Source organism: Nilaparvata lugens, chromosome 10, assembly GCF_014356525.2.
Source record: "Nilaparvata lugens isolate BPH chromosome 10, ASM1435652v1, whole genome shotgun sequence".
Classification (NCBI taxonomy): Eukaryota; Metazoa; Arthropoda; class Insecta; order Hemiptera; family Delphacidae; genus Nilaparvata; species Nilaparvata lugens.
In genome coordinates this window covers 33,520,710-33,545,361 of record NC_052513.1, presented here as the reverse complement: position 1 = coordinate 33,545,361, position 24,652 = coordinate 33,520,710, and the positions used below count along the sequence as shown (strand labels likewise).

The 24,652-nt window shown below is 34.3% G+C and overlaps 2 protein-coding genes across 4 annotated transcripts in view; both read right to left on the bottom strand.

The window, feature by feature from the left end:
• The window catches only part of LOC111049546 (lissencephaly-1 homolog), a 43,345-nt gene extending 32,380 nt beyond the window's left edge, over positions 1 to 10,965 (bottom strand). The window contains 2 exon segments of the mRNA XM_022335641.2: positions 5,089 to 5,269; positions 10,819 to 10,965. Coding sequence (XP_022191333.1) covers positions 5,089 to 5,126 — 38 coding nt within the window. The 5' untranslated portion in view covers positions 5,127 to 5,269; positions 10,819 to 10,965.
• Positions 10,966 to 15,265: 4,300 nt separating this feature from the next.
• Positions 15,266 to 24,629, bottom strand: LOC111049543 (U6 small nuclear RNA (adenine-(43)-N(6))-methyltransferase). Of its 3 annotated transcripts, none has more exons than XM_039436685.1 (7): positions 24,491 to 24,629; positions 24,112 to 24,223; positions 21,803 to 22,022; positions 20,545 to 20,685; positions 20,097 to 20,337; positions 18,546 to 18,837; positions 15,266 to 15,866 (listed from the first exon to the last, which is right to left on the bottom strand). In XM_039436685.1, exons 2-7 carry the CDS (start codon positions 24,214 to 24,216, stop codon positions 15,285 to 15,287), a joined length of 1,581 nt encoding a protein of 526 aa, XP_039292619.1. In that variant the 5' UTR covers positions 24,217 to 24,223; positions 24,491 to 24,629; the 3' UTR covers positions 15,266 to 15,284. The 3 variants fall into 3 exon arrangements, with proteins under 3 accessions (XP_039292619.1, XP_039292620.1, XP_039292621.1); XM_039436686.1 differs by having other exon boundaries at positions 24,112 to 24,217; positions 24,491 to 24,619; XM_039436687.1 differs by having other exon boundaries at positions 24,112 to 24,220; positions 24,491 to 24,592.
• Positions 24,630 to 24,652: the final 23 nt, after the last annotated feature.

Here is a 24,652-nt window from a genome sequence, read left to right as displayed (position 1 = left end):
TTGAGTTTGACTGAGTCTGTGCTGTGTGGTAGCGAAGTTTCCACAGATAGCTTGAAAACATCTTGAACATAACTTGAAAGCACACATTCCAGGGGCTGATAATCCCAGCTCCATTGCGAACAACAGCTATGAACTAATAAGACATAGAAAGAGGGATGAGTAAAGAGCAAAACTGTGGAATGAGGGTGTAATGTCTGTAAGCTAGTCCAGTAGGAGACTCTCCTATTGCAGGATAGCATGGGGGAAGTACACCGATCAATGGAGACCCTTGGTGAGGGTTTCAAACCTTGAAAGGGTGGAAGATGGTGGTTTTGGTTGGAGAGGGGGTGGTGGGTTGTAACCACCATACACGAAACCCACTCAATGTCATGGTCACTATGTAGTAGACCTGTAAATAGTTTGTACTAGGATATGAATTAAAGTTTCTAGTTTCAAGAATTTACTTTACTTAAATTTTAACTATACTTTACTCTGATTTATCTAGGCCAAGTTGCACAGAATCCTGTTGAATTCTAATCATGATTAAATTCTTTGAGAACCAGATAAGGTTTTCCTGAGAAGAATGCTTCTCTGATTGATTCCGTGGCATGTAATCGGGATTAAAAGTTTTAAAAATTTAACTATACTTTACTCTGATTTACTTAGGCCCAGTTGCACAGAAGCATGTTGAATTCTTATAATGATCAAATTCTTCGAGAACCAATCAGAGAATGTTTTCCTGAGAAAAAGGCTGTTATTCTCAGGCTGTACATTTAAAAATTTAACTATACTTTACTCTGATTTATCTAGGCCAAGTTGCACAGAATCCTGTTGAATTCTAATCATGATTAAATTCTTCGAGAACCAATCAGAGAATGTTTTCCTAAGAAGAAGGCTTATCTGATTGGTTCCCGTGGCATGTAATCGGGATTAAATCAGACTTGTGCAGCCGTGTGTAATTCAATGAATTTGAACTACTTACTTACTTTAGACACTCACTTATGAGAGTTTATATTTTCCTAAGATAATACTTCAGTTTACTTCCGAGATTTGCGAGATGTAGTTATTATAGACACTGGTTTTGTTAATAATAAGTAAAGAAGTAGGATAGTGTTATGTGGATGATACATTTATGAAGGGGGGAATTAATTTATTATTCATTTATTTAAAATAATTTTCAACTTTTATTTTTGATCCTTTTTTTATTAATTCAATGATAAACAATTATGATCTGAATTTATTTGGTGGAGGATCAACAAGCAAAGCCCATAACTGTTCCTCCCCCGAATGGAACTATTCCCTTTTAATGGAAAATCAAATTTAAACAAAATAGAAGAGGTCTCTGAATTGAATCCTTGAATTGAATAATTTATCCAGTGTTTTACACTTCTACAGAAGTTTATTCAAATAGCTTTAATATTATACAATCAAATATAAGAGTTTTCTCTGTAAAAAGTAAATTCGTATGGCTTTTTTGGTGGGGAGTCCATAACGGGAAGGTCCCACCTCCTGAATATATAATTTAAGCCGTCAATGGGCCTATCGACTGTCATACTTCAGCCGGGACCGACAATTTAACGTGCCCATTCTCTGTAGTTTCCTGTGACTTTAAAACAGTAGTGTATTGGGAAAAAATTAAAAACATTTGCATCTTAAATTATTTTACCGAACCTAATAATACTAGGTAATATAATTTGATTTCATTTTCTTAGACTTTATTTGAATTAAAAAACCAATCAAACAAGTATCAGGTACTAAAACATCTCATGTTGATGATTCATAGGCTAGCAATTAGCATGGCTAAAAATACTACAGTCAATATCATCACGTACAGGAATACATAAAATCAAAGACCATAGCATACTTAGAAATCGTTTTATATTTGAAATATAATGCAAACTGTTATTGGCATTTGTATTAAACACTCTTATCGATGAGAAGGCGCCTCTAATCTTACCATAACCGTTATTTATAATAGTAATAGTATAAAATAAAATGGATGTTTTAACACTTACTGTCGTCCGACACTCAGAATAAATTGTCCTCCGATTGGCTGGGAATCAACTGTTGGTGAGAATCAGCCAATCGGGGGACATTTCTGAGTGTTTGCCGACAATCGGTAGGTGTAAAAACGGTCATTCCAATAATTTGGAACAATAGAATGTATCATATTATAGGCACACAAAAATCTGGTCTAGGGCCATTTAAAATGAGAAAAATCTACAATAGAAGGAAAATATCAGAAATTTTTTCTGAGATCAACTAAAAAATTGAGTTTATTTGCAAATACCAGAATTTTACATAACTTGGAAGAATCATAACAGGAAAGGTTAGTATGTCACCAGTTAGTAAAACATGTACAAGTTTATTAGACATGTGGACACGATATTATGTCACATGTGAATTTTATTGAATTCACAGAAATCTCAATTTTCAATTCAATTCAATTCAGTTTATTTCCAAAAACATATTACACGAATAAGAAATACAATATACAACATATTTTGGAATCCCCCTACTAGACTATCCATCTGTGTGTAGGGGGGGAGTTCCACTTTATACATAATAAGCTAAATCTGCTCATAGAAGTAAATAATAAAGAATACACTTATATTATGGATGTATTATTAATATTCTGATTATAAAATAGATAATATATGTGCTGATGTATATTTAAGAATGAGTATGTAGGAATATGTATGTAGGAATAAGTATACTTAATACCTTGATTGATAAAAGAATAAATAAAGAAGAAATAACAATATTTTTTTAAAGACCGCAGTGGCAGGGATTCCAGAAATTCTCAGAAGAGAGAATGAAAAAAAAGCATAACAGGAAAGGTTAGTATGTCACCAGTTAGTAAAACATGTACAAGTTTATTAGACATGTGGACACGATATTATGTCACATGTGAATTTTATTGAATTCACAGAAATCTCAATTTTCAATTCAATTCAATTCAGTTTATTTCCAAAAACATTATTACACGAATAAGAAATACAATATACAACATATTTTGGAATCCCCCTACTAGACTATCCATCTGTGTGTAGGGGGGGAGTTCCACTTTATACATAATAAGCTAAATCTGCTTATTAATCTAATCTAATCTGTTAGTTTGTTATAAAATTCCCAACCTTTTCACTGTAAATTGGTCAGACTATCAACAGCTCAAACCAAAGAAAGAAGAAATCTGAATTAGTAATCCAAAAACACACATTCTGAACCAACTGAAATATCGCTTCAAACACAACACAATAAACAACAAACTATCCCAGTTTTAACCAACAAAAAATGAAACAAGAAATAGAGGACAAGTAAACAAACAACTAAGTAAACTAACAAAAACTTCCAAGAACTAGTTGATTCAAAAATAAAATAAATATTTCCATATTTTTTAAATAGATTGAAGATTTCTAATATAATAAAAGCAATAAGGTAACCATTTCTATTTCAGAATTTAACAAGTAGGCCTATATCCAAGTGTTTGAAAAAAAACTTTGTAAGAAGACTTCTATTACTAAACCAGTGTTATAAATAAGACTGAAAACCTAAAACTAAATTATTTTTTAATTTTGAAACTTTTTTGGAACAAAATGAGTTCAGGACAGTTCAACAGAATGGAATACAGCATGAGACGACCCACATCCATGACAACGAGAAGATTTATGCAGAAAAAGCCCCCATCCACTGATACAGTGACTCACATGAAATACACAAATATCAGAAAAATCGTGGAGATTCCCAGCACAACTTCATCGGGTTATGGAAATGAAAACTACGCCGCCACTGTCTTAGCGTGGCTGGAAAACAACACATTCTGGTGTGGCGATAATGGAAAATCGTGCTGTGGCAACAAGTTTTGTGGAAAACCTATTGTGTGATGAAAACTTCAAGCATCAGAGAATCTATCAAAGTTGTCAATAGCTACTACCATGGAATTCAAACTTCAACGGAACTTGGAAAATCAAGGAAATGGTCAGTTGCTCCTAATATGGATTTTTATTTTCTGAAAAGTTGTAAGCTAAAATTTTACTTTACATCGCTCGAAAGTAATCTTGTAGCTTAAAATCAAACTTTATTTATCAGACGCAATGAGCGTATTAACAATGGAAAATATGTTTGGGCATGATAAGAATAATGTTAAATTTGAAACAATCTTGACAAATTAACCTTGAAACTGACGGAAATCTAATTCCAATAATTATGAGAAATCTGCCTCGATCCTTAAGAATATTTTATCTCAAGGAGTAATCAAGCAACTTAAAATCCATGGAAATCAAGATACTATTGCTCACAAACCAAAATGAAAAGTGTGAGATTAATCTGTTAAAAGGAAAGCAAGAATTGAAGAACAGTTATTAATAATTGTAATTAATTGTAGAAAGATTTTGTTATAATCTTTCTAAAACTATTGTGGGAATCAAGTGACTTTATTGTAATAGTACTGCATTGTCAAATCATATATTTGTAAACATTCTATGTCTGTGTTGCAAAAACTTTCCAGTAATATATTGTGTGTGAAGCAGATTGTATTTATTGTATTCAATATAAGTTATTGATAAAAAACTAAATCTGGTTTTTAATGAATTTTTAGATCATATTTAATTTTGTAGTCTTTGCACTTAAGATAATATGGTCACAATTTTCCCCCATAACGACAATTTTGTCATTAACGTCTAAAAAACGTCGTATTGTCGTTCTCAAAAATATAGATTAATATATGTGCCCTAATTAGAATAACATTAATATCAAATTCCATCAACGGATCACTCTTTTACTTTTTCAATAAGTTTCTCAGTAAATATCAGTTTCAAAACGCAGTAGTGCTCAAATTTATAATCTCACATATTTTTTGCTTATAGTGGTGTCCATTAAGTTTCAAGTTTGTGCTTGAGTGATGGAATGGGTAATGAATAGAGAGATTAATGGACCTACCACTATAAGTGGGTTCCGAACAACCGATTCCTACATATTTTAGGGATATGCAGCCAAACAACTCTCTGTTTCATTTAGGCACGGTTTTTAGGACACTAATTAAATCTAATGGACCATCAAACTTATAGATTTAATGTTGAATTGGAATTTAATTTGAAATATTCAACTTACAACTCCTCCCTCTGACGTTGCGATAAAACCATTTTCATGGTCTCTGCTGTGTCACGGTGTCTCGCCCCCTCGCCCCTGATTGGTCTCTGCCAATAGCCAATGGCAGTTCACCAATTGAACTGCAGCGCACACACACTAACTACGGGTCTTCCGAACCCGGCTAAACCTGGCCGGCCATCACCTGAAACAATCACAATTCAAAGATAAATACCAACAATTCATAATAAAGTGTTTTAATAGGGCTACTTGATTTTTTTAATTGATTAAGAAATAACTAAATATAAGTACAGTTACCCATGTAAAATCATGTTTATATAAGTGTCTCATAAGTACTCATGACTATAAGTATATGAATAAAAAAAATTTCTAATAAAAAAGGGTACTATATAGTTATTTCTATAACAAGTAACTAACGAATCATATTTGAATAATATTCAAGTAACAAATATGTAGGAAATTCGAATAAATATAAATCTTTAATTATTCAACTACAATGTGATCACTTGACCCGTCGGTTTAGAGCACACCAGATTTGAACTTCATTTCTATCCAATTTAGTTGATATGGTTGTGGCTGTCTTTTAGGTTAACCCAAGTGAATACTTGAGTGTAGATTAAGAAATATTATTAGCATTGATGTGTTGGTAGCTGTATATTATGCTTACATTCAGTCACACCTGTTGTATGGTATTTTGGCATGGGGGAGAGATACCAATATGAAGAAACTTTTTGTTGTACAAAAAAGGGCCATAAGGATCATTTGTAAAGTAGATAGTAGAGCACATTGTCGACCACTGTTTGAAAAACTAAATATTATGACTGTTTATGCTTTGTATGTGTTTGAATGTCCGATGTATACCAGAAAAAATCTATCCATCTTAGCCATACATAGTAATATTCACAATCATTTTACAAGACAAGCAGAAGCACTTGGATTATCACAGTGCAATTACCATTTAACTTTGGAAAGTTTTTTGAATTTGGAAAGAGGTTATTTAATAAACTGCCTGCTCATATTAAAGAATGTTATATCAATAGTTTTAAGGTTTCTGTTAAAAAGATTCTAATTGACTGCTGTCCTTAACTGTGATATACCTGTTTTAAAAATGTTTCTTATATTATATAGAATTTGCTTATCTTTGTCTTATTTTTGTATATATTACGATGTGACTGTGATGACTATTAACGTTTATTGTTATATTTCAGATTTTTTTATTGAATTGTTGACTTTGTCTTGCATTTTTGTTAAAGTGTTCTGACAATAAATGAATCTTGAATCTATACATTGTATTCTAGGAACATTGGGTTCACCTGAATACAAATCTACATATCCATACCCAAAATTCACTGATTGTGATTCTGTGGTACATGCCTGCTTAACCATCCGTTAGGGCCAAGCCATATAAAGCGTTTTTTCTGCACTGCTGGCGGTCGAGTAAGCAAAGCAGGGTAGGAAGCTCTCCGATTGGCTGATTCCCGAACGCCAACCCAATCACCTGATAATCAGCAAATCGGAGAGGTTCCTGCCCTTCCGAGCGTCCGCCGTCATTGAAAAAACGCCTCATGTGGCATGGACATTAGACGCGCAAGCTCTTGGAGCAAGTCGTAGCTGGCACGAAAGGCATCCTTCATATTCTTATCCTCACTTCACCTCATATCAATTAAAATACAATAGTTATTTGTATATCTAGAGTGAAAAGTACTGTTTTTTCTCCCTGAGGGAAAAGTTTGAAGCTCGAGGCGAAGCCGAGGGCAACAACTTTCCTGAGGGAGAAAAAACATTTTTCCTCCACCTACATTTTTATAAAAACTGCAAATAAAATAATTTTTAAAAACGTACGTGACGAAACAATGTGTTACAACATAATCTAAAAATTAAACAGCTGGGCTGGCTTGTAATCACAGTTCTCCGCTGACACATTCAACTATATCAGCGATGAAAAACTAGTAGAATATTGATCACGAAATGGAAATCAATCGAGTTTGGCACAGCTCTCTTAAGTTGCGTACAGATACACGCGCCTCCAACACGCTCCGCAATCACTCCACGCACGTTCCGCAATCACTCCACGCACGCTCCGCAATCACTCCACGCAAGCTCCGCAATCGCTCCGATCATGAACGTTACGGGAGATGTTACCTCTTCTCGCGTTCCACTCTTGCTCCCCGGTCGATCATCAATCGATCTGCTCGAGTGACGTTCGATTGCGGAGCAGAGCGAAAGTCTGTACGCACCTTTGCATGCGTCAAAAATTCAGCAAGAACATTAGTAATCATTGCTCTTCCTTCTTCCTTTATCCTGCTTCAATTTTAGCTTCTAGCAGCATGGAGGTTCGGGTTCAAACCCGGATACGCACTTGAGTTTTTAGCCAGGTCACTCCAGTGTTATCAGATGGGCAAGTTAAGTTGTCGGTCCAGGCTGATAAATCACAGTCATGAGTCCCATTGACGACTTAAATTATATACTCAGGCGAGGTAGAACTTCCGTCAGGAACTCCCCACCAATAAAAGCCATACGAATGTTATTATTACTTATTCACTCTACACACTATATTCTTTTGGAGGTAGGGTTTGTAGATACGTTTTTCACAAGTTTCTTATTGGGGAAGATAGTTTTTTTTTTTTACTTGTAACGCAGGAGGTGCAATCGGCCTTTGAAGTCAGGGGACTGTACGTGAGCTTGTCACAAGCGATTCTACTTTGAACTGTCAGAATTGTCTATAAGTAAGACTTATTGCGTGAATGCTGGGTACTGAGTGAGTCAAGAAATGTGTGAGATTGGAGAATTTGGGCGATTCAATGGACAGTTGTGACTATGGAGAGTGAGACCATTATGAGGAGTAAAAAAAGAAAATATGCCTCTTAGCACTTACCTCTTAGACCAGGTTAGCTCTAGGATTTTGTGCGTGGCATTCAACTTATTTCGTGATTGTAATAATTTTTAAAAGGCTATATATTTATCATTTATTCCACTATATATTTGCATTTTCTTCATAGATTGTTGTATTCAATTGTTTGATGTGTTTGTGAAGAAGACAAAATGGGGTTTTTATTTATTTACCTGCATACATGCAGGTTTGGACACAACCTGGGTTACCTTTTGTCTTAATAAATTAATTGATGTGAGGGATGGTTAAGGGGTCCTAAAGCTTAATGGGTATCGAGCCACCGGGAAGGACTAATGCGGCTCATAACTGTTTTAGCACAGCTGGGCTCAAGCAGACACCCCTCCAACGGCAGAACTGATCTTACGGCGCTCATTATACGGTTCTTCTAGCTTAGACAACCTATATATTATCATAGAATAAAATAGATAGATAAAATTCTACTGTCAGCCAGTGAGCCAGCCACTAAAGCACAATTATTGTGCAAATTACTTTTCTCTATGCTACAATAATATTGAGTTACCTGTTCACTTTCCCACAATGTAATATGGCTTAATAATTTTTGTTTATTTTTTCAATCCCATGTTTTTATATTAAATTGAGTACAATAAGAATTGAAGATATAAGGTTTCAATGCAATGAGAGAATTTGGTTTTAGAATTTGGTTTGGTCATATTCTTCAATAAAGAAAATTGTTCACATGTGCAAATAAATGAGAGGTTGCATTTGTATTTTCACAATTACGGTTAAAGTAAAAGTAATGTGGGTGCATCGAACTGAAAAAACTATTGAATGTTCAATTTTAAGATTCATTGAATAATTATCATAAAAAATTGTTTGCTCCAATAGTAATCAATTTTCAGTCACACATTCTATCATTGCTCATTCTTCTTCCACATAATTATTATTGCTAAGATAATTTTATGAATTATTCATCTGAAATAAATCTGTCAACATTCATAAGCGGAAGTTGGAATGAAATTATTATTTTTCTGAAAATTCAAACTATTAAAGCTGTTAAAGCATAAGTGTAACATGTCTTATGAATTACAATCTGCGGGTCACTATTCAGATAACCTTTACATAAAGTAATGTGTTCTTGTTTTACAGCAGTCTTGAATAAATCATTTTATTATTGGTTTAGCTGAAAATCTAAACAGAGAATTTGTATCTGAATACTGCTCAATTTATTATATATTTTGTAACTTTTCCATCAGGCTACCGTATAAGTTCCATTCAGGTTATGGGACAGTGGACTTGAGTAATTAAAAAAAAAAATGTAGCTCATTTGGTTCTACAAGAAGCTACCAAAGTTGGGTACATAATTAACATTAAACTGGTTCAAATTTGGATTTATTCTTAACACCGGTATACAAATTAAAGAATAGGCTATGAACCATGTTCAGGCCTAAAAAATATATAAATACAGTAAAAAATATCAACATTGATTCTTAGGTCAAACACAATAAATGAAATCAACACCTAATGCAGCAAAGACTAGAATCGACTGGTCTGAGTGGACCATTTTGGAAACACATGCTCTCGACTAGAGCCAAGTCTCTACTCGTCCTAAGTCGCGTAAGTGTAAGTTGAGCCTTAATCACTAATGTACAGTATATGGGACCATACCTCTTCAACTTAATACCAACTACCCACAGACCTAGCCCTATTCAAAGTACAAGTAACTTCATCAAAAGCATGATGTATGGTTGATACCATTTATCAATTTGGGTTTATGAGTTTGTTTAGAGGCTTTCATACAAGAGCAAGAGGGCCCGTGCAGTGAAAGAAGGCACCCTCTGACAAAAGAAAATTTTAGTGACAATTATCCAGGGGATGAATGCTGGTGAAGACTTCCACCTAGTACAGAAAAATATGAGGGATGAGGTTAGAGTCACAGTAATCACGGTAATTTGCAGTAAGTGAATAGTTAAAAAAAGAAATAACATAAAAGAAATATTTTTTACTAAGCTTATTAAAGATAGGGAATGTAACTGACAGGTCAATGCCAATTATTAATAAATAGTGTTTGTCTTCAGGTTATTTTAGGTTATGAAAAATATTTCTAACCTAATACAATTTGTATATCTCTCATATTAACACTGTAAATTAAAATTAGAGCTGACAATGCTGGGAAATACAAGTCAAGTTAATAAACTATTAAGATAATTTGAGGAGTAAACAAACATAGACATCTAAAAACTAAGATTGTAGCATTGATAAAAATGTCGAATTTCAAGATTAAAAAGTTTACTCTAAAAGAACTTATAGTAATTTACTTGACAAACAAATTATTTAATCCAGCTTAATTAAATAGTCACGTAAATAATGTTAAGCTTAGTTAGGTTATAACTTCAACATCAACCATGTAAATAAATCGCGATCTCAACAAATTAAGTTTGCTCATACTTATAGATATCAGAAGAGGTTAGTTTTGAGATCTAAAAATATATTTTAAATACATTTAAATTAAATAAATGTTATGAACAGGAACAAACAAAAATATCGATTATAGGATAACGAGACGAAACAGGTTACCATTCTTTTTACGAAGTCAAGAAAGTCTGACCCTTTGTGTTCTAATCTGATAAAAACTAGTAGGAGATCAGCGAATACTTACCAAAATCTAAACAATTTAAACCAAAAATAGGTTGTATATCTATTAAAAGATTAACTCCATTTATCCAATAAATAATGTATTCTTTACAGATTTTAAAGCAGACCAACTACAGTACGATCTGCAAGCTTGCCATTTTGACTTATCACATTAGAAACAAAGATGTCACTTTCGAAACACTTTCACAGAGTCATTAACTACGTTAAAAATGTAATCAGACTTAACTTACAATATTTAGGTGAAATATCCAAAAACTCCTCGATAAAATCCAATAAAATGCACACACAACACAATATTTCACAAAATCGTTAACGAAACTAGCGACCTACCAAAACGCGAACTACTACACAATACAACGTAGATCGCGAGACTGCAGCAGACTGGTATTCGTAGAATTTCATGAGAAAATTTGTGATCAGTGATTTTATATAAAAAATTGAAAATTTTATATCATTTAAAAGAATGAATTTCAATATAAAAAATTCAAATATATCAATCTGATTGATCTTATACTATTTATTGATAAAACATTTATAAATAAATTTCTTTTGACAGAATGGTAAATTGACGCCAGCGCCAAATTCAATTTGAAAACGATGAAATTTTTTGTAGCTTGAAGTTGCAATGTGGTTTTATTTTGGTCTCTCATAATGCCTACGTGTTCCATTGAATTGAATTGTATCTATCAGAATAAATTGATAGAATTGAAAAGTTGAATAGTTTTTACCATATATTTTATTTGATGTGGTACATTGATGTAATTTATAGTGATTATTCTAAAATTGAGATTATTTATACAGTATAAACCAAATTACACAAACCTAAAGAATCAACCACCAGAATCAACTAATTTTACAAAGGCAGTAAATAATAATCTTATGATTATATCAAATTCATTAATATCTTATGATATTCATGATAATTATTCATTTATCAAACTATGAAAGTGGACTAGAAATCTAAAATAATAGACAATTTCCAACGTTTCGAAATTTCAGGTACCGTACCTACTGCAATTACCATAGCAAATAAGAGGTTCAGAAGCGGTTACTTGAAACATTTTATTAAAATCTATTTAAATGGATGTGAATAAGTTGAAACAACTTGACACTGAATAATCTGAATCAACGTAACAGGATTACTGTATGTACATAAAATACCAAACTGCTCTATTTCAACTGAACTCAATTTTAACCAACTCTTGTTACAAAATGCTATGATACGTTAACTGAACTCTATACATACAACTCCTTTGCTCAATTTAACTCAAATAAATACAACAAAATACTTTTACACTCAAATACAGCCCACACTCAGGACAACTCAACACACTTTCAAGGGTAGGAACTGGTGAAGCGGCTAAGGTAGCTTCAAGATTGAGTGTGTTGAATGTAATTCATGTAATTGAAATGAGTCGCATCAAACCGCAGGCCTACCACTCTACCATGGAACTACATGGATTAAATGCAATTTATTGAGTAATGTAGTACTTAATATTTTGGAGGGGCACCCCCCAAGCTCATGGAACCCCCTCTTTTAAACACTGTTGACTTTTTTGGAAGATTTGATTTTTGTGAATTTGAGACTCCACCAAAAAAATAATTCGAGGACACACTCACCCCTGTTCTAAGTGTAGTATCCTACTTCTAAGCTACTGAAAAAAAATCATGAATTACATTCATTTTGCGCTATATTAGTCGATCTACCTATACAATATTACCTAATAATTGGCAAACATATTTAATGATAGAATGAGAACTATATAGGTACTTAATATTTTCAAACCACAAATTTACTCTTACAATAATTGAATTAAAAAGTCACGCTACAAACTTATTTACTCTTACAATTAATTAAATTCCATTTAAATAAATAACTAATTAATCTCACTTTATAGTGGCTTCTTCATAGTCATCGACCAGGGAATCGTACAGTTTTATTCTTCTCATTTTCAAGGATTCACGTTGGTAGTTTTTACTTTCCTTGCCCTATTACCATAGGTAAGGAAAGTATTGCTTTCCGAAAAAATTAAGGTACCCCAATTTCTATATTTCTATACGTTTCAAGGTCCCCTGAGTTCAAAAAAGTGGTTTTTGGGTATTGGTCTGTGTGTGTGTGTGTGTGTGTGTGTGGTGTGTGTGTGTGTGTGTGTGTGTGTGTGTGTGTGTGTATGTGCGTCTGTGTACACGATATCTCATCTCTCAATTAACGGAATGAGTTGGAATTTGGAACGTGAGGTCCTTACAATATAAGGATCCGACACGAACAATTTCGATCAAATGCGATTCAAGATGGCGGCTAAAATGTTGTCAAAAACAGGGGTATTCGCGATTTTCTCGAAAACGGCTCCAACGATTTTGATCAAAGTTATACCTAAAAATAGTCATCGATAAGCTCTATCAACTGCCACAAGTCCCATATCTGTAAAAATTTCAGGAGCTCCGCCCCATCTATGCAAAGTTTGATTTTAGATTCTCAATTATCAGGCTTCAGATAAAATTTAAACAAAAAATTTCAAGTGGAATAGATTGAGCATGAGAATCTCTACAATTAATGTTCAGTGACATTTTCACATAAAATTAAAAATCTGGTGTGGCGCACTCACACAACTTTCCTTACCGTTATGAAAATTGATCACCTGACGCTAGTGTTCCCGCACATCACAAGTCTACTATTCAAAGATTTGAGCCAGCTGGTGACAGGGCAATAACGCTGGAGACACACATGAGGTCTGCTATCTCTTCATAGTGACTGATTTAATAGAATCAACAATAATTTGCAATTGAATAATCACATTTTCTCGAATTTAAAGCTTATTTTCAATTTTAGGTGAAAATGTTACTGAACATTAATTGTAGAGATTTTCATGCTCAATCTACTCCATTTGATTTTTTTCTGTTTAAATTGTATCTGAAGGCTGATAATTGGGAATCTAAAATCGAACTTTGCATTGATGGGGCGGAGCTCCTGAAATTTTTACAGATATGGGACTTGTGGCAGTTGATAGAATTTATCGATGACTATTTTAGGTATAAATTTGATCAAAATCGTTGGAGCCGTTTCCGAGAAAATCACGAAAAACCCTGTTTTTGACAACATTTTCGCCATTTTAGCCGCCATCTTGAATTGCATTTGATCGAAATTGTTCGTGTCGGAACCTTATAGTGAAAGGACCTTGAGTCTCAAATTTCAAGTCATTCCGTTAATTGGGAGATGAGATATCGTGTACACACACGCACATACACTCATACACACACACACACACACACACACACATACAGACCAATACCCAAAAACCACTTTTTTGGACTCAGGGGACCTTGAAACGTATAGAAATTTAGAAATTGGGGTACCTTAATTTTTTTCGGAAAGCAATACTTTCCTTACCTATGGTAATAGGGCAAGGAAAGCAAAAATAAGCTCGAAATTCGAGAGAATGTGATTATCCAATTGCAAACTGTTGATTCTATTAAATGATTCACTATGAAGAGATAGCAGACCTCGTGTGTTTCCAGCGTTATTGCCCTGTCACCAGCTGGCTCGAATCTTTGAATAGTAGACTTGAGATGCGCGGGAGCACTAGCGTCAGGTGATCAATTTTCATAACGGCAAGGAAAGCTGTGTGAGTGCGCCACACCAGATTTTCTATATTAGAATATGCTCGTCTGTACATGCATACTCTGTCAATGTATAGTCGTAGGCATTCTTTTCTGTCGAAATGTTGTAAGGCATTCAGTAATGTACTAAGTTTCCGGGCAATAACTCCGTCATAATCTAGTCAACTATACTCCGTACAAACTAACTTTTGACTTGAAGGAATATGCGGCGCAGAGAAATGGAGGGAGATCAGCCAATTACTGTGATGGATAGAGTCATAGGTAGAAGCGCAGTTGCCAATTTGTCGATTAAAGTCAGTCGACTGAAGGCTTTCAGAGAGGAAACTCCTCAAGTTCAACATGAGCGCTTGAATACTCACGAGAAATTAGAGAATGCTGGCCGGTTCAGAACGACAACTTCGCCGCCGTTGTATCCCTACCTCTGTATGCCTTCTCTGCTGCGCATGTCCCTCCCAGTCAGAAGTTATTTTGTACAGAGTATAGTGCCCGGTTTCACGAAGCTCGGTCAAGCCATCTTGAGATCAAGTTCGATTTACAAGTGTGCATTCAAATTATTGTTAGTGATTGTATCGCCACAGAAATCATATTATGTTCCATGTGCACTCGTTGAAAACGTACCCCATTTGATCAAGTTCAAATAATGTCTTGACCGAGCTTGGTGAAACCGGTCATAGGAGTTTACTATAGATTGATAATGATGTAGCAAATGAAACTAGTATCTCAAATTGTTTTTATAAATTACTGGTTTTGACAGTATCAAGTCGTTTTCATTTAAGATATCTACCACAACATCATCTTCACAACAACAAAGAAAGTTTTATGGAGGACCAAATAATTAAATCACTATTTTGTTAATGAATAGAATGACTAGCAGTCAAATTTATTCACTTACTGTTACAACGAGATCTTTCGGCAGTAAGTGAATAAATTTATTTATTGAAAAAATTTGACTTCTAGTCGTTCTATTTTATAACAAAAAAGTGAATTGATAGTAAGTAGTTTGTGATGGATAAGAACATTGAAGAGCCAAATAATTAGGACAATAAAAAACAACAAACATTGAAATACAAAATCAAATTTAATCCTTTTTCACATCGACTTTATTGATGATTATCTGTCTGATCTGATGTACCACTTCCCAACCTCCCACACAACCCTCACCAAGACTGATAGCAACCATAACATCCCGTCCGAGATTCTGAAGCAACAAATCAGCAGTCAATAGAGGAAGAGTGTCTATTTCAGTCCACTTGTTACCTATGTAATCATCACACCCTTCATTATCGTCATTGTTGGTCGACATTTTCTCGATTTTATCTTTTTCCGACAGATTTGAACCATTTTGAGAAGGATCTTTTACAGAAACTGGACTAACTTTTTCAGAAACTGTACTGTCTTTTTCAAAAACCGACTCAACTTCCTCAGGTTTTGAAACCGATTCCGCTACTTGTTCCCCATCAGATTTGCTGTCCAATCTAGGTTTCTTACTATCTGAGCTATCTCCATCTTTGTCAGAACCGTTGACACAATCACTTCCCTCTCCTTTGTTTTGTTTTCTATTCGCCCTGCGCTTCCTCCTCTGATGCGACCACGTGTTTCTCATGGCGGTTATGCTCATTTCAACTTTCGACGGATTCTCTTTTATCAGTTTGGTGTGGATCTGCAACAGATAGATTGAAAAACTATGTTATTTGGGGAGATTATTACATAATAACATTTTTATTAATGGAGACAATAGGCTGAAACTCATTTTGCCTCCTTCACACAATACAATATTTCTAACACTTAATACAATTCTATATATATATATATATATATATATATATATATATATATATATATATATATTATATATATATATATATATATATATAGGGAGAAAACATCATACATATTGAAGTTTGAATGATTAAAATTAAATTAAATTCGTATGGCTTTTGTTGGTGGGGAGTTCCCTTTCGGGAATGTTCCACCGCCTGAATATATAATTTAAGCCGTCAATGGGCCTTACGACTGTCATACTTCAGCCGGGACCGACAGTTTAACGTGCCCATCCGATAACACGGGAGTGATCTGGTTAAAAAACTTTTGGTAATGAGAGGGGTTCGAACCCGGGATCTCTATGCTGCTACGCAAGCACTCTATCCACTAGACCACGGATCACAAATGAATGATAGATTGCAATTATTCTGAATTCATCAAAATTGAAAAAAAAACTTCTCAAACTATGATCAAGTGTTTTCAGAGCGAATATTGATTTCAGAGTTATTATATTAAGATTTTTTTTCATTAATTCATCCACACAATGAGATAATCGTTTTTAATTTTCAAATTGATCTGTATAACATTGATCATTGCTTAGTGATTAATATAATATCTTTACCGTGAAGCTGCTATGAGACAAAATATAAAAGAGCATCATTCAATTTGATATGAATATGACGTTGTCTGTAACTAAGATCAGTTGAATGGCAATAGAATTATTTTTTTTTTATTTGCTAACATTGGAGGAATTTGAGAAAGACGTGATGTACTGTAGAAGCAAAAAACAATTTGTTTCGCGCATTACCCATCTAATCTAACCAACTATGCAAATCATTATTAAAACTGTTAATATATTCTTAAATATGATCTTAGAATTATCAATTTACTTATGTTTCCAATTGATAATGCAAGGCGACTTTGATTCTTCTAAAGGATCCACTTTTTCTGACCCAGTAAGGGTTGCATCTTTGTTCAATGATTATTTTTTGAAATGTGGTGCTGAACGGTCGAGCTCTGCTGGGCTGAGTCATGAGAAGCGTCATCTAAATAAAATAGGTAGACAATATGGCATATTTAGATTAAGAGCTATTACTGAGAGTGAGTTGGAAGGAGCGATCTTGGGTTTGAAAAATACTGGTTCGTGTGGCTGGCATGAAATTTCTTCCAGGGTAATGAAATGGGTTTGTCCCATTATATTGCAGCCTCTCACACACGTTTTAAATTTGTGTATGAAGGAAGGGATATTCCCACAGAAACTAAAATTCGTTGTCATTAAACCCATCCAAAAAAAGAAAGTGAAAAAGATGTAAAGAATTATCGGCCTATTGCATTATTGACGACTTTCTCCAAGATTTTCGAAAGGGTTATATTTCAACAGATGTACGCTTACTTGGAGAGTGAACGAATTTTTTATAATAAACAATATGGTTTCAGAAGGGGTGCTTCAACTAAGTCGGCCACGTTTGATGTTATATCCGATTTGTTGGGGGCTCTGGATGGGTCGCAGAGGGCTGTGGGTGTCTTCTGTGACTTATCCAGAGTGTTCAAGATGGTCGATCATGAACTCCTTTTGAGAATTTTATGGATTTAGAGGTCATACAGAGGTGTTTTGAGATCCTATCTTGTGGATGGATATCAGGCTGTGAAAAATGATTGTGAGGGCTCTCAGGTGCTTTCTGAATGGCAGCTGGTTAAGCAAGGGGTTCCTCAGGGCTCCATACTTGGACCTACATTGTTTAATCTTCAGGGTCCATCTTTCTCCTGTAAGACCATATTCAAGGCACTCCGACTACTTACAGTTCCAGCGATATACTTCCTTGAAGTTGTTTCGTTTGTGTTCAAAGACAAAAATATTTTTAATGCTAACCGAATTTGTCATACTTATGAATCACGAGGTAAAAAAAATACAGGATTATTCCAGTTCCCTATCCATAGACTGACTCTTCTCGAAAAGGGACCATATTATTCAGGACTCAAATGTTTTAATTGCATTCCTGAGGATATAAAGGCTGTGTAGCAGCTATAAGTTATTCTTATCAAAGATAATTAGGACACTGGTAGAGGCTTGTCCTTATACCATTGAGGAGTGTTTTAGAACATTCATGTGACTCCATTCCAAAAATGACATGTTGTATGCCACTTGAGCACTGCTCAGAATTTGTGGCTTCACACAACAAAAATATAATAATAGTAATAATTAAATAAGTGTTGCATTCTAGTAAGAATAATTAAGTGTAGGATTAAAGTACCTAATTCATTGAGAAATTATCCTGGTTTATATCTTCAAGATAATTCAATTATTGATGTCATACACGTACCGGTAACTTATTTTGTTTTGTTGATTAAAATGTCGTTACTTTGATACAATAGATAAATTTGATGTACTTCATTCTATCAGTTTCAAGTATATGAATTGTTAAATTGCAATATTTAAATGTATGGTATGCGCAGTAATGCTGTTTCTTTCTTATAACCTGTACGGTTCTGTTCTGACACTCTGTGTGTATTTTATAATGATAAATTATTTGAATTTATCAATAACACATTAGAATAAGAGTGAAAGGTAATTACCAACCTCCAACTCCTTGAACAACGCATTCAGTTTCTCAACAGCGTTGCTGAGTGGGCAATTTTTCAACGTAGCAACTGCTGGGGCCTTCTTCTTCTCGTTTTTCTTCCTGGTCTTGACCAGATCTGGCAGAACAAGTCCTGGCAGAAAGGACCAGGCAAGACCCCACCGAGTGGTGTGGCCCTGGCAGAACTCACTTGTGCCCACCCTAAGTGATGGAATTTGTTTGCCTTTTTCTGCCAGATATGTTTGGAGTTGTTTAAGACTTGTTTTCTTGCCCAGCATTGTAGTGTACACCCTGAAAAATAATTAAAGAAAAATAGAATATTAGTTTTATTAAATACCAGAATATGAGAACTTAATATTTTGGATTTGTTCAGGTGACTTATTGTATTATACATGAATATACTCTGTACTAGGTAATTTAAGAAGTTTATAATACGATACACTTCTATTGATATAGTCACAAGTATACTAGTCGCACATACTAGTCACAAGTAAAACAAGAACAATGTGGTACAAATTCAGTAAAAATTAAAGAAGGTTATTAACCTATAATAGTGACATGCACGTTCTAAAGTCAGAATTATCTGATTAACATTGGTTTGCTATCCTTGTCTGTCAGTAGACAAATAAGATGATTCCATCATTTCCCAACTCCACACCGTTGTAAAATGCAAGAAAAAGTAATACTTGTTGGCAGTGCACAAATATAATGAAGTACCAGAATATTTAATAACAACTATGGAAACTTGTTATTAATTCATGAAAAAAATATAATTTATTAATGGATAATATAATTATATTAATTTATTAATTGATAACCTATATTGGAGATAGAATTGATCATTATTAGAATAATCAACAATTAATATTTGAATAAAAGTACGAGATTACAAATAATATCTAATACAGAAGACGTTAGAAAAGAAAACCTGGCAACTATTTCTTCCTATGAAATCCTTTATGAAACTCTGAACTGAAATTATAAAAGAAGCATGTATTTTTCACAGAAGGCGTTAGAAAAGGAAACGTGGCAACTATGTTTTCCTATGACATCCTTTATGAAACTCTGAACTGAAATTATAAAAGAAGCATGTATTTTTTCTGGAATAATGATACTTTATTAATGATGTATCCATACAGTATCCATAATCTGTTGAAGAATTGTTTTCTAAACAAGGAAGTTAAAAGTGATTCTAATCTTTTGATTGTGTTGGAAATAATATTTTAGGTTATATTACCTAAACATCAAAGAAGGCCCTCAATGATGGTTTGACATTTTTCATAGACTTCTAAGCGGTCCCTAGGCATTCAATATTATTATACAATATCATTATGTACTTATAACATCGGGCCACAAAACTGGAATAAACACATCATAGAGCCTGATGTTATAAGTAGATATTGTATAATAGTATTGATCGTCTAGGGCCTACATCCTATAGCCTGTAACCTGTAGTTCAACAGCTAGAACTATTCATATCGCTGTTTGAATGAATGGAAGGATACTCACAGTTATGATATAATTTTGCGGGATAACAAAATCATTCTCACCGTATTTTAGTTCCCAGTTGAATACTCTCGTCAATGATGCGCTTCACAAACTCCACCTCCCCGCCGGGAGCGACCAGCTCAGCCTTGCAGCCAGTCGGGGCGTTCCGTGGCGGATTCCTCTCCGGAGAACACTGCAGCTCTTCCTCGCTGGAGAAAAATGGCGGATTGCACATGCAAAAGTCAAAATCTTCGTTTCTGTCCATCAAGTTCAACAGGACGCTGTCAGAAGTCACCTGCTCAACTGTAAAAATATATTAATTTATATTGAGGAATACTGGAACTGTACAACAGAAATTGTCTTCAGCTCATTGTTATAGGATACAAATATTTCTTGATATGGATGATGGAACGAATAAGATCAAATAGAAATTATGTCACCACAACTACAATTATCATGATGTAAAATAAAGAATAAATGAGAATGAAAGGTGATGCCTTTTCAACTAACCTTTTATGAGATCAGTGAGTTCGTTTGAAGCCACATTGGTGTTGGCATATTCTACACTCACACCATCTACTTCAGTCGCCAACATGTTCCAATTGTTTTTCTTAGCAGCCAACATCGGATAGATACATGCTGCTCCAGTACCTGCAAATCATATAATGAAATATATATTATTACGAATAAATAATGTGGACAACAAAAAAATATAGATAATAAGAAAAAGAAATGGATGGATTGGATAAATTTGAAGAACAAGCAACAGACACTATAAATTTACCCATACAGTATAGTACATAGTTGCAATTGAAGTTATCCTGATATAAACTGTACGATCTTATATTAATAATATTGTTGTTTCTTTTAGTGTCTAATGATCAATTCTCAAATATGTTCTATTCGTAAATAGAAAAAGATCATATCTTTTCATGATTTGATGCCAATTATTAGAATTTCAATAATTGAAAATGAAATATTCTGATAGGTAGATATTGTAGTATTTATTATATTCCTCCAAAGTCCAAAAAACAATTAGGCAACATTGCAGAGCTGGAAGAGGATAGAGCTAACTGCTTTGTCAAATTACTTACAATGATACCGATCCAATAATAATTAGATGCTGTATTTATAACTTGAGTCTCACTACAGGCATAAGTTAGCAAGGCATATCACAGTGTAGAAGAGTTACAAAATATATTGACACCTGGAACCTTACTTGAGGTGTGGATGTTTGGATTCCCCACACTGCAATCTTGATTTTAGTGTTGACTTTACGTGTTTTATGTACATGACAAAATCGATTTTACTAGTGTGGGTAACAAGAGTTATCAAGATTTTTCAAGAGAACGGCAAGAAAAATTCAAGTATTGAATAACTATTAAGTCAATTTTTATCAGCTAGAAGATTCAAACTTTATTAAACCATACGCCATCAAAATATTTTCAATTTATTTCACTTATCAACTATTCTATGTTAAAAACTTCTTATTGAAATCGTCCATTCAATATATGTAGGCTAGGTTTCTATAGTTTGAACCCTAATAGGAAACCGTAACACAGAAAGTGCAATTGTTTTAGATCCCGGCCACACAGGGGGCGATCTGCCATCCCATAGGTTACTATGTCTACATCTGAGATATGCAACTGAGTTAGAGATTTATATAACTATGAGATCGCATAACACTCTCTATGTAGTTAGGCTTACGTCAATCGACTAACAAAATACAATTTATAATTTTTTTAATGAATGAGACAATGAAATATACCTATATCAACTCCATGTACTGGTTCTTTTTTAGCCAAAGGTTCTAGTTGAAGTAGATCTTCAAGCCAGAGTATATAGTTGAGGCGAAGAGGCAGCGTAGGCACAAGCCTATTTTCAGGCAAGGTTAGACTCAACCCAAAATCATTCTGAAGTAATGCCTTGGTGAGTGCTAGTACGGCCTCACGCTCTTTGAAGTTGACACTTATTTTACCGGATAGGTCCTGAAAAACAAAGTATGTATAAAAAAATAGTACAATATTTGTGAGTATTTTTACCTATTTGAATCAGCCAATTAACATATTTAAGAAAAAACCACTTTTTATGGGGAGAAAATTTTTCAATATACTTCCTAGAGAGTTGAAAGAAATAGAGGAGGTTGAATACCTACAAAAAAAATTAAAGGAATATTTGGTGGGACTATCTCTATACTCTTTCCAGGAGTATGTCAATTTGACTGTAAGATTTTAGAATCTTGTTTTTTATCAGAATTTTTGACTTCTGTATGTGTAAAGGATGATTTTGTGACGATATTAATAATTATTTTTGTAATTTGACACTATTCAGATGTATTTTGTGCATTTTGATGAATAAAGAAATTAAAAGAAAAGAAAAGAAATAGGCTATGAAAAGGAGAAATAGTCAACTAACTAGAAATTAAGAATGAATAGTTATTTTTCAAGACGTTGGTAACAAAGGACGAACGTTGGTAATGTAAGACTGGCGTTGTTAACGTAGGACGTACGTTTGCGTAGGCAAGATCCAAAAATTGTTTGTGTACTCTTGTCAGCACAGATCTCAACCAGGCATCTGTCACCTTCATATTGGATTCAATAAAGATTAAAAGCTGACCTGGGACCATCTTACACGTGGAGTGTGCAAAGCGCAAGATGCTGACAAGAGTTACATCTTTTCCGGGAGTAGAGTTGGCTACAGATTGACATCAATTGTTGATGTTAAACCATGCTAAGATGTTTTGAGCTCCTGGAGCAGCCACTCTATTCACTGCAAGAAAGAGTAACCTCTTTTTGGGAGTTGATCACTTCCACAGCACGAATAACCATGCAAGCTATTTCACTGTGATTGGAAACTTTCACACTGGAGATCCCAGTCCTTGGCAACGATCTCAAGTATAAGTATGCAGTTTTTGGTAGCCGCATGGTATCACGATCTGGTATCATTCACCAAATGCCAGAGACAAAAGACAATTTTACTGCTCCAAAAGAAAGCTCTTCTAATCATCACAAGCAAGTGATTTTTCGCAAATTGAACATTCACACAGTTTGAGGACACTACATCCTGGCTTTACTGCTAAATGTGAGGAGCAACATTATAACGCTACATCAAAGAGAGCAAGTGCTCTCCTAAAACACTCGGAGGACAAATTTGTATGTGCAGGCTGTTGTTTGTCGAATGGGGACTGTTTCCCGGTGCTGGCGATGATGATGTTTAACGAGTTAGGTGAGGGCGCGCTCAGAGGATGTTTTCAAATCTTCCTTGTCTATGTGGCTGTTTGATAGGAACCTGTACAATATTAATGACTTTTTTAATGAAGATACTTGTGATCTGTGACTCTGCCATCGCAATCAAGTACAGCGTCTGTTTGGCTTATTTTTAGGTTGAAAGTAGTAGGCAGGGGGTAGTTTGGTGTCTGGTGATTGCATACCACTCACTCTTCCACCTTCATGTATGGACTGATCCTGTGGTACCTAACATGTGCCAGGAGCAAAGGATGTGCTGCTCTTCCATAAAAGATTACTCCGTACTAACTCTTTTGCTGCAAGTAGGGACCACTGTTAATGTCCTTACCATCTAAGGCCAGTACGTGTTGTGCTCTCTCTCACACATCTGGTGAACAGCCAGAATGCCTGGACAAGAAGAGGTAGAATCCACAGTCACAATAATTGCCAAGCAGCTGACTTTGAAGCCTCCCATACTAGCTTGAGCAGCAATTACACAGTTATTCAGAAATTGCCCAGTAAAGTACGAAATTTACCACGTGGTAAATTCTTAACCACAGTGAAGCAGAGAATAAACGACAAGCCACTCTACTCATTTGCCAAATTTGAAGATGAGCCGCTTTTTGAGGCAGTTCTACTTTCAACAAGACTTAGCCAAAATGGTTACGGTACCTATCAACCAAAATTTATTTGTGGAAGAACGCTCATGAACGCTCTGACTACGACAGGCCACGCCACGCTCCGCTTTCAGTGTGTTTGTACCCTGACACAGTCTATCTGGAATCAAGTATCAAGTAAGTTAGGCTAGTGTAGTTTGAATGAAGTGATCTACACAGAAATAGCCTGAACTCACCTGTTTTACAAACTTCTTAAACTCTGGATATTCTAAAGCCAATTTTACAAAATTAGGCGGCGTTTTGTAAATGTTCCTTGGGTGCATATGATGATTTACAGACATTCTGCTACTGCAAAAAAATACATTATTAAAGACTTCAACATGAATTGAGCTTATTATTATATTAAATTATCTAATACAAGTGAGAAGAAAAGCAGACATATCTAAAAAATAGATGATTTGTGTGTATTTAACTAAAGAAAAAGTAACAGTACCCAAGCATAAACTAAAATAATGATGATATATTTTTAAAGATAATTGAACTTTTTCTAAATAGGCTAAGTAATCTTAACATGCTGAATTTTTCAAAGCTGCTAAGAAATTTTATTAAAATAGCCTTTTGTCACCAATCCAATCACAGCAAATAAAAGATCCTACTTTTAAAAACTAAAACTACACACAAAACAATTATTGTTACTTATCAAAATGCTGTAATTTAAAATTGAGCTAACCTCAAATTTATAAAAAATCGTTTCTCAATGTACGTCGTCTGCTGGAA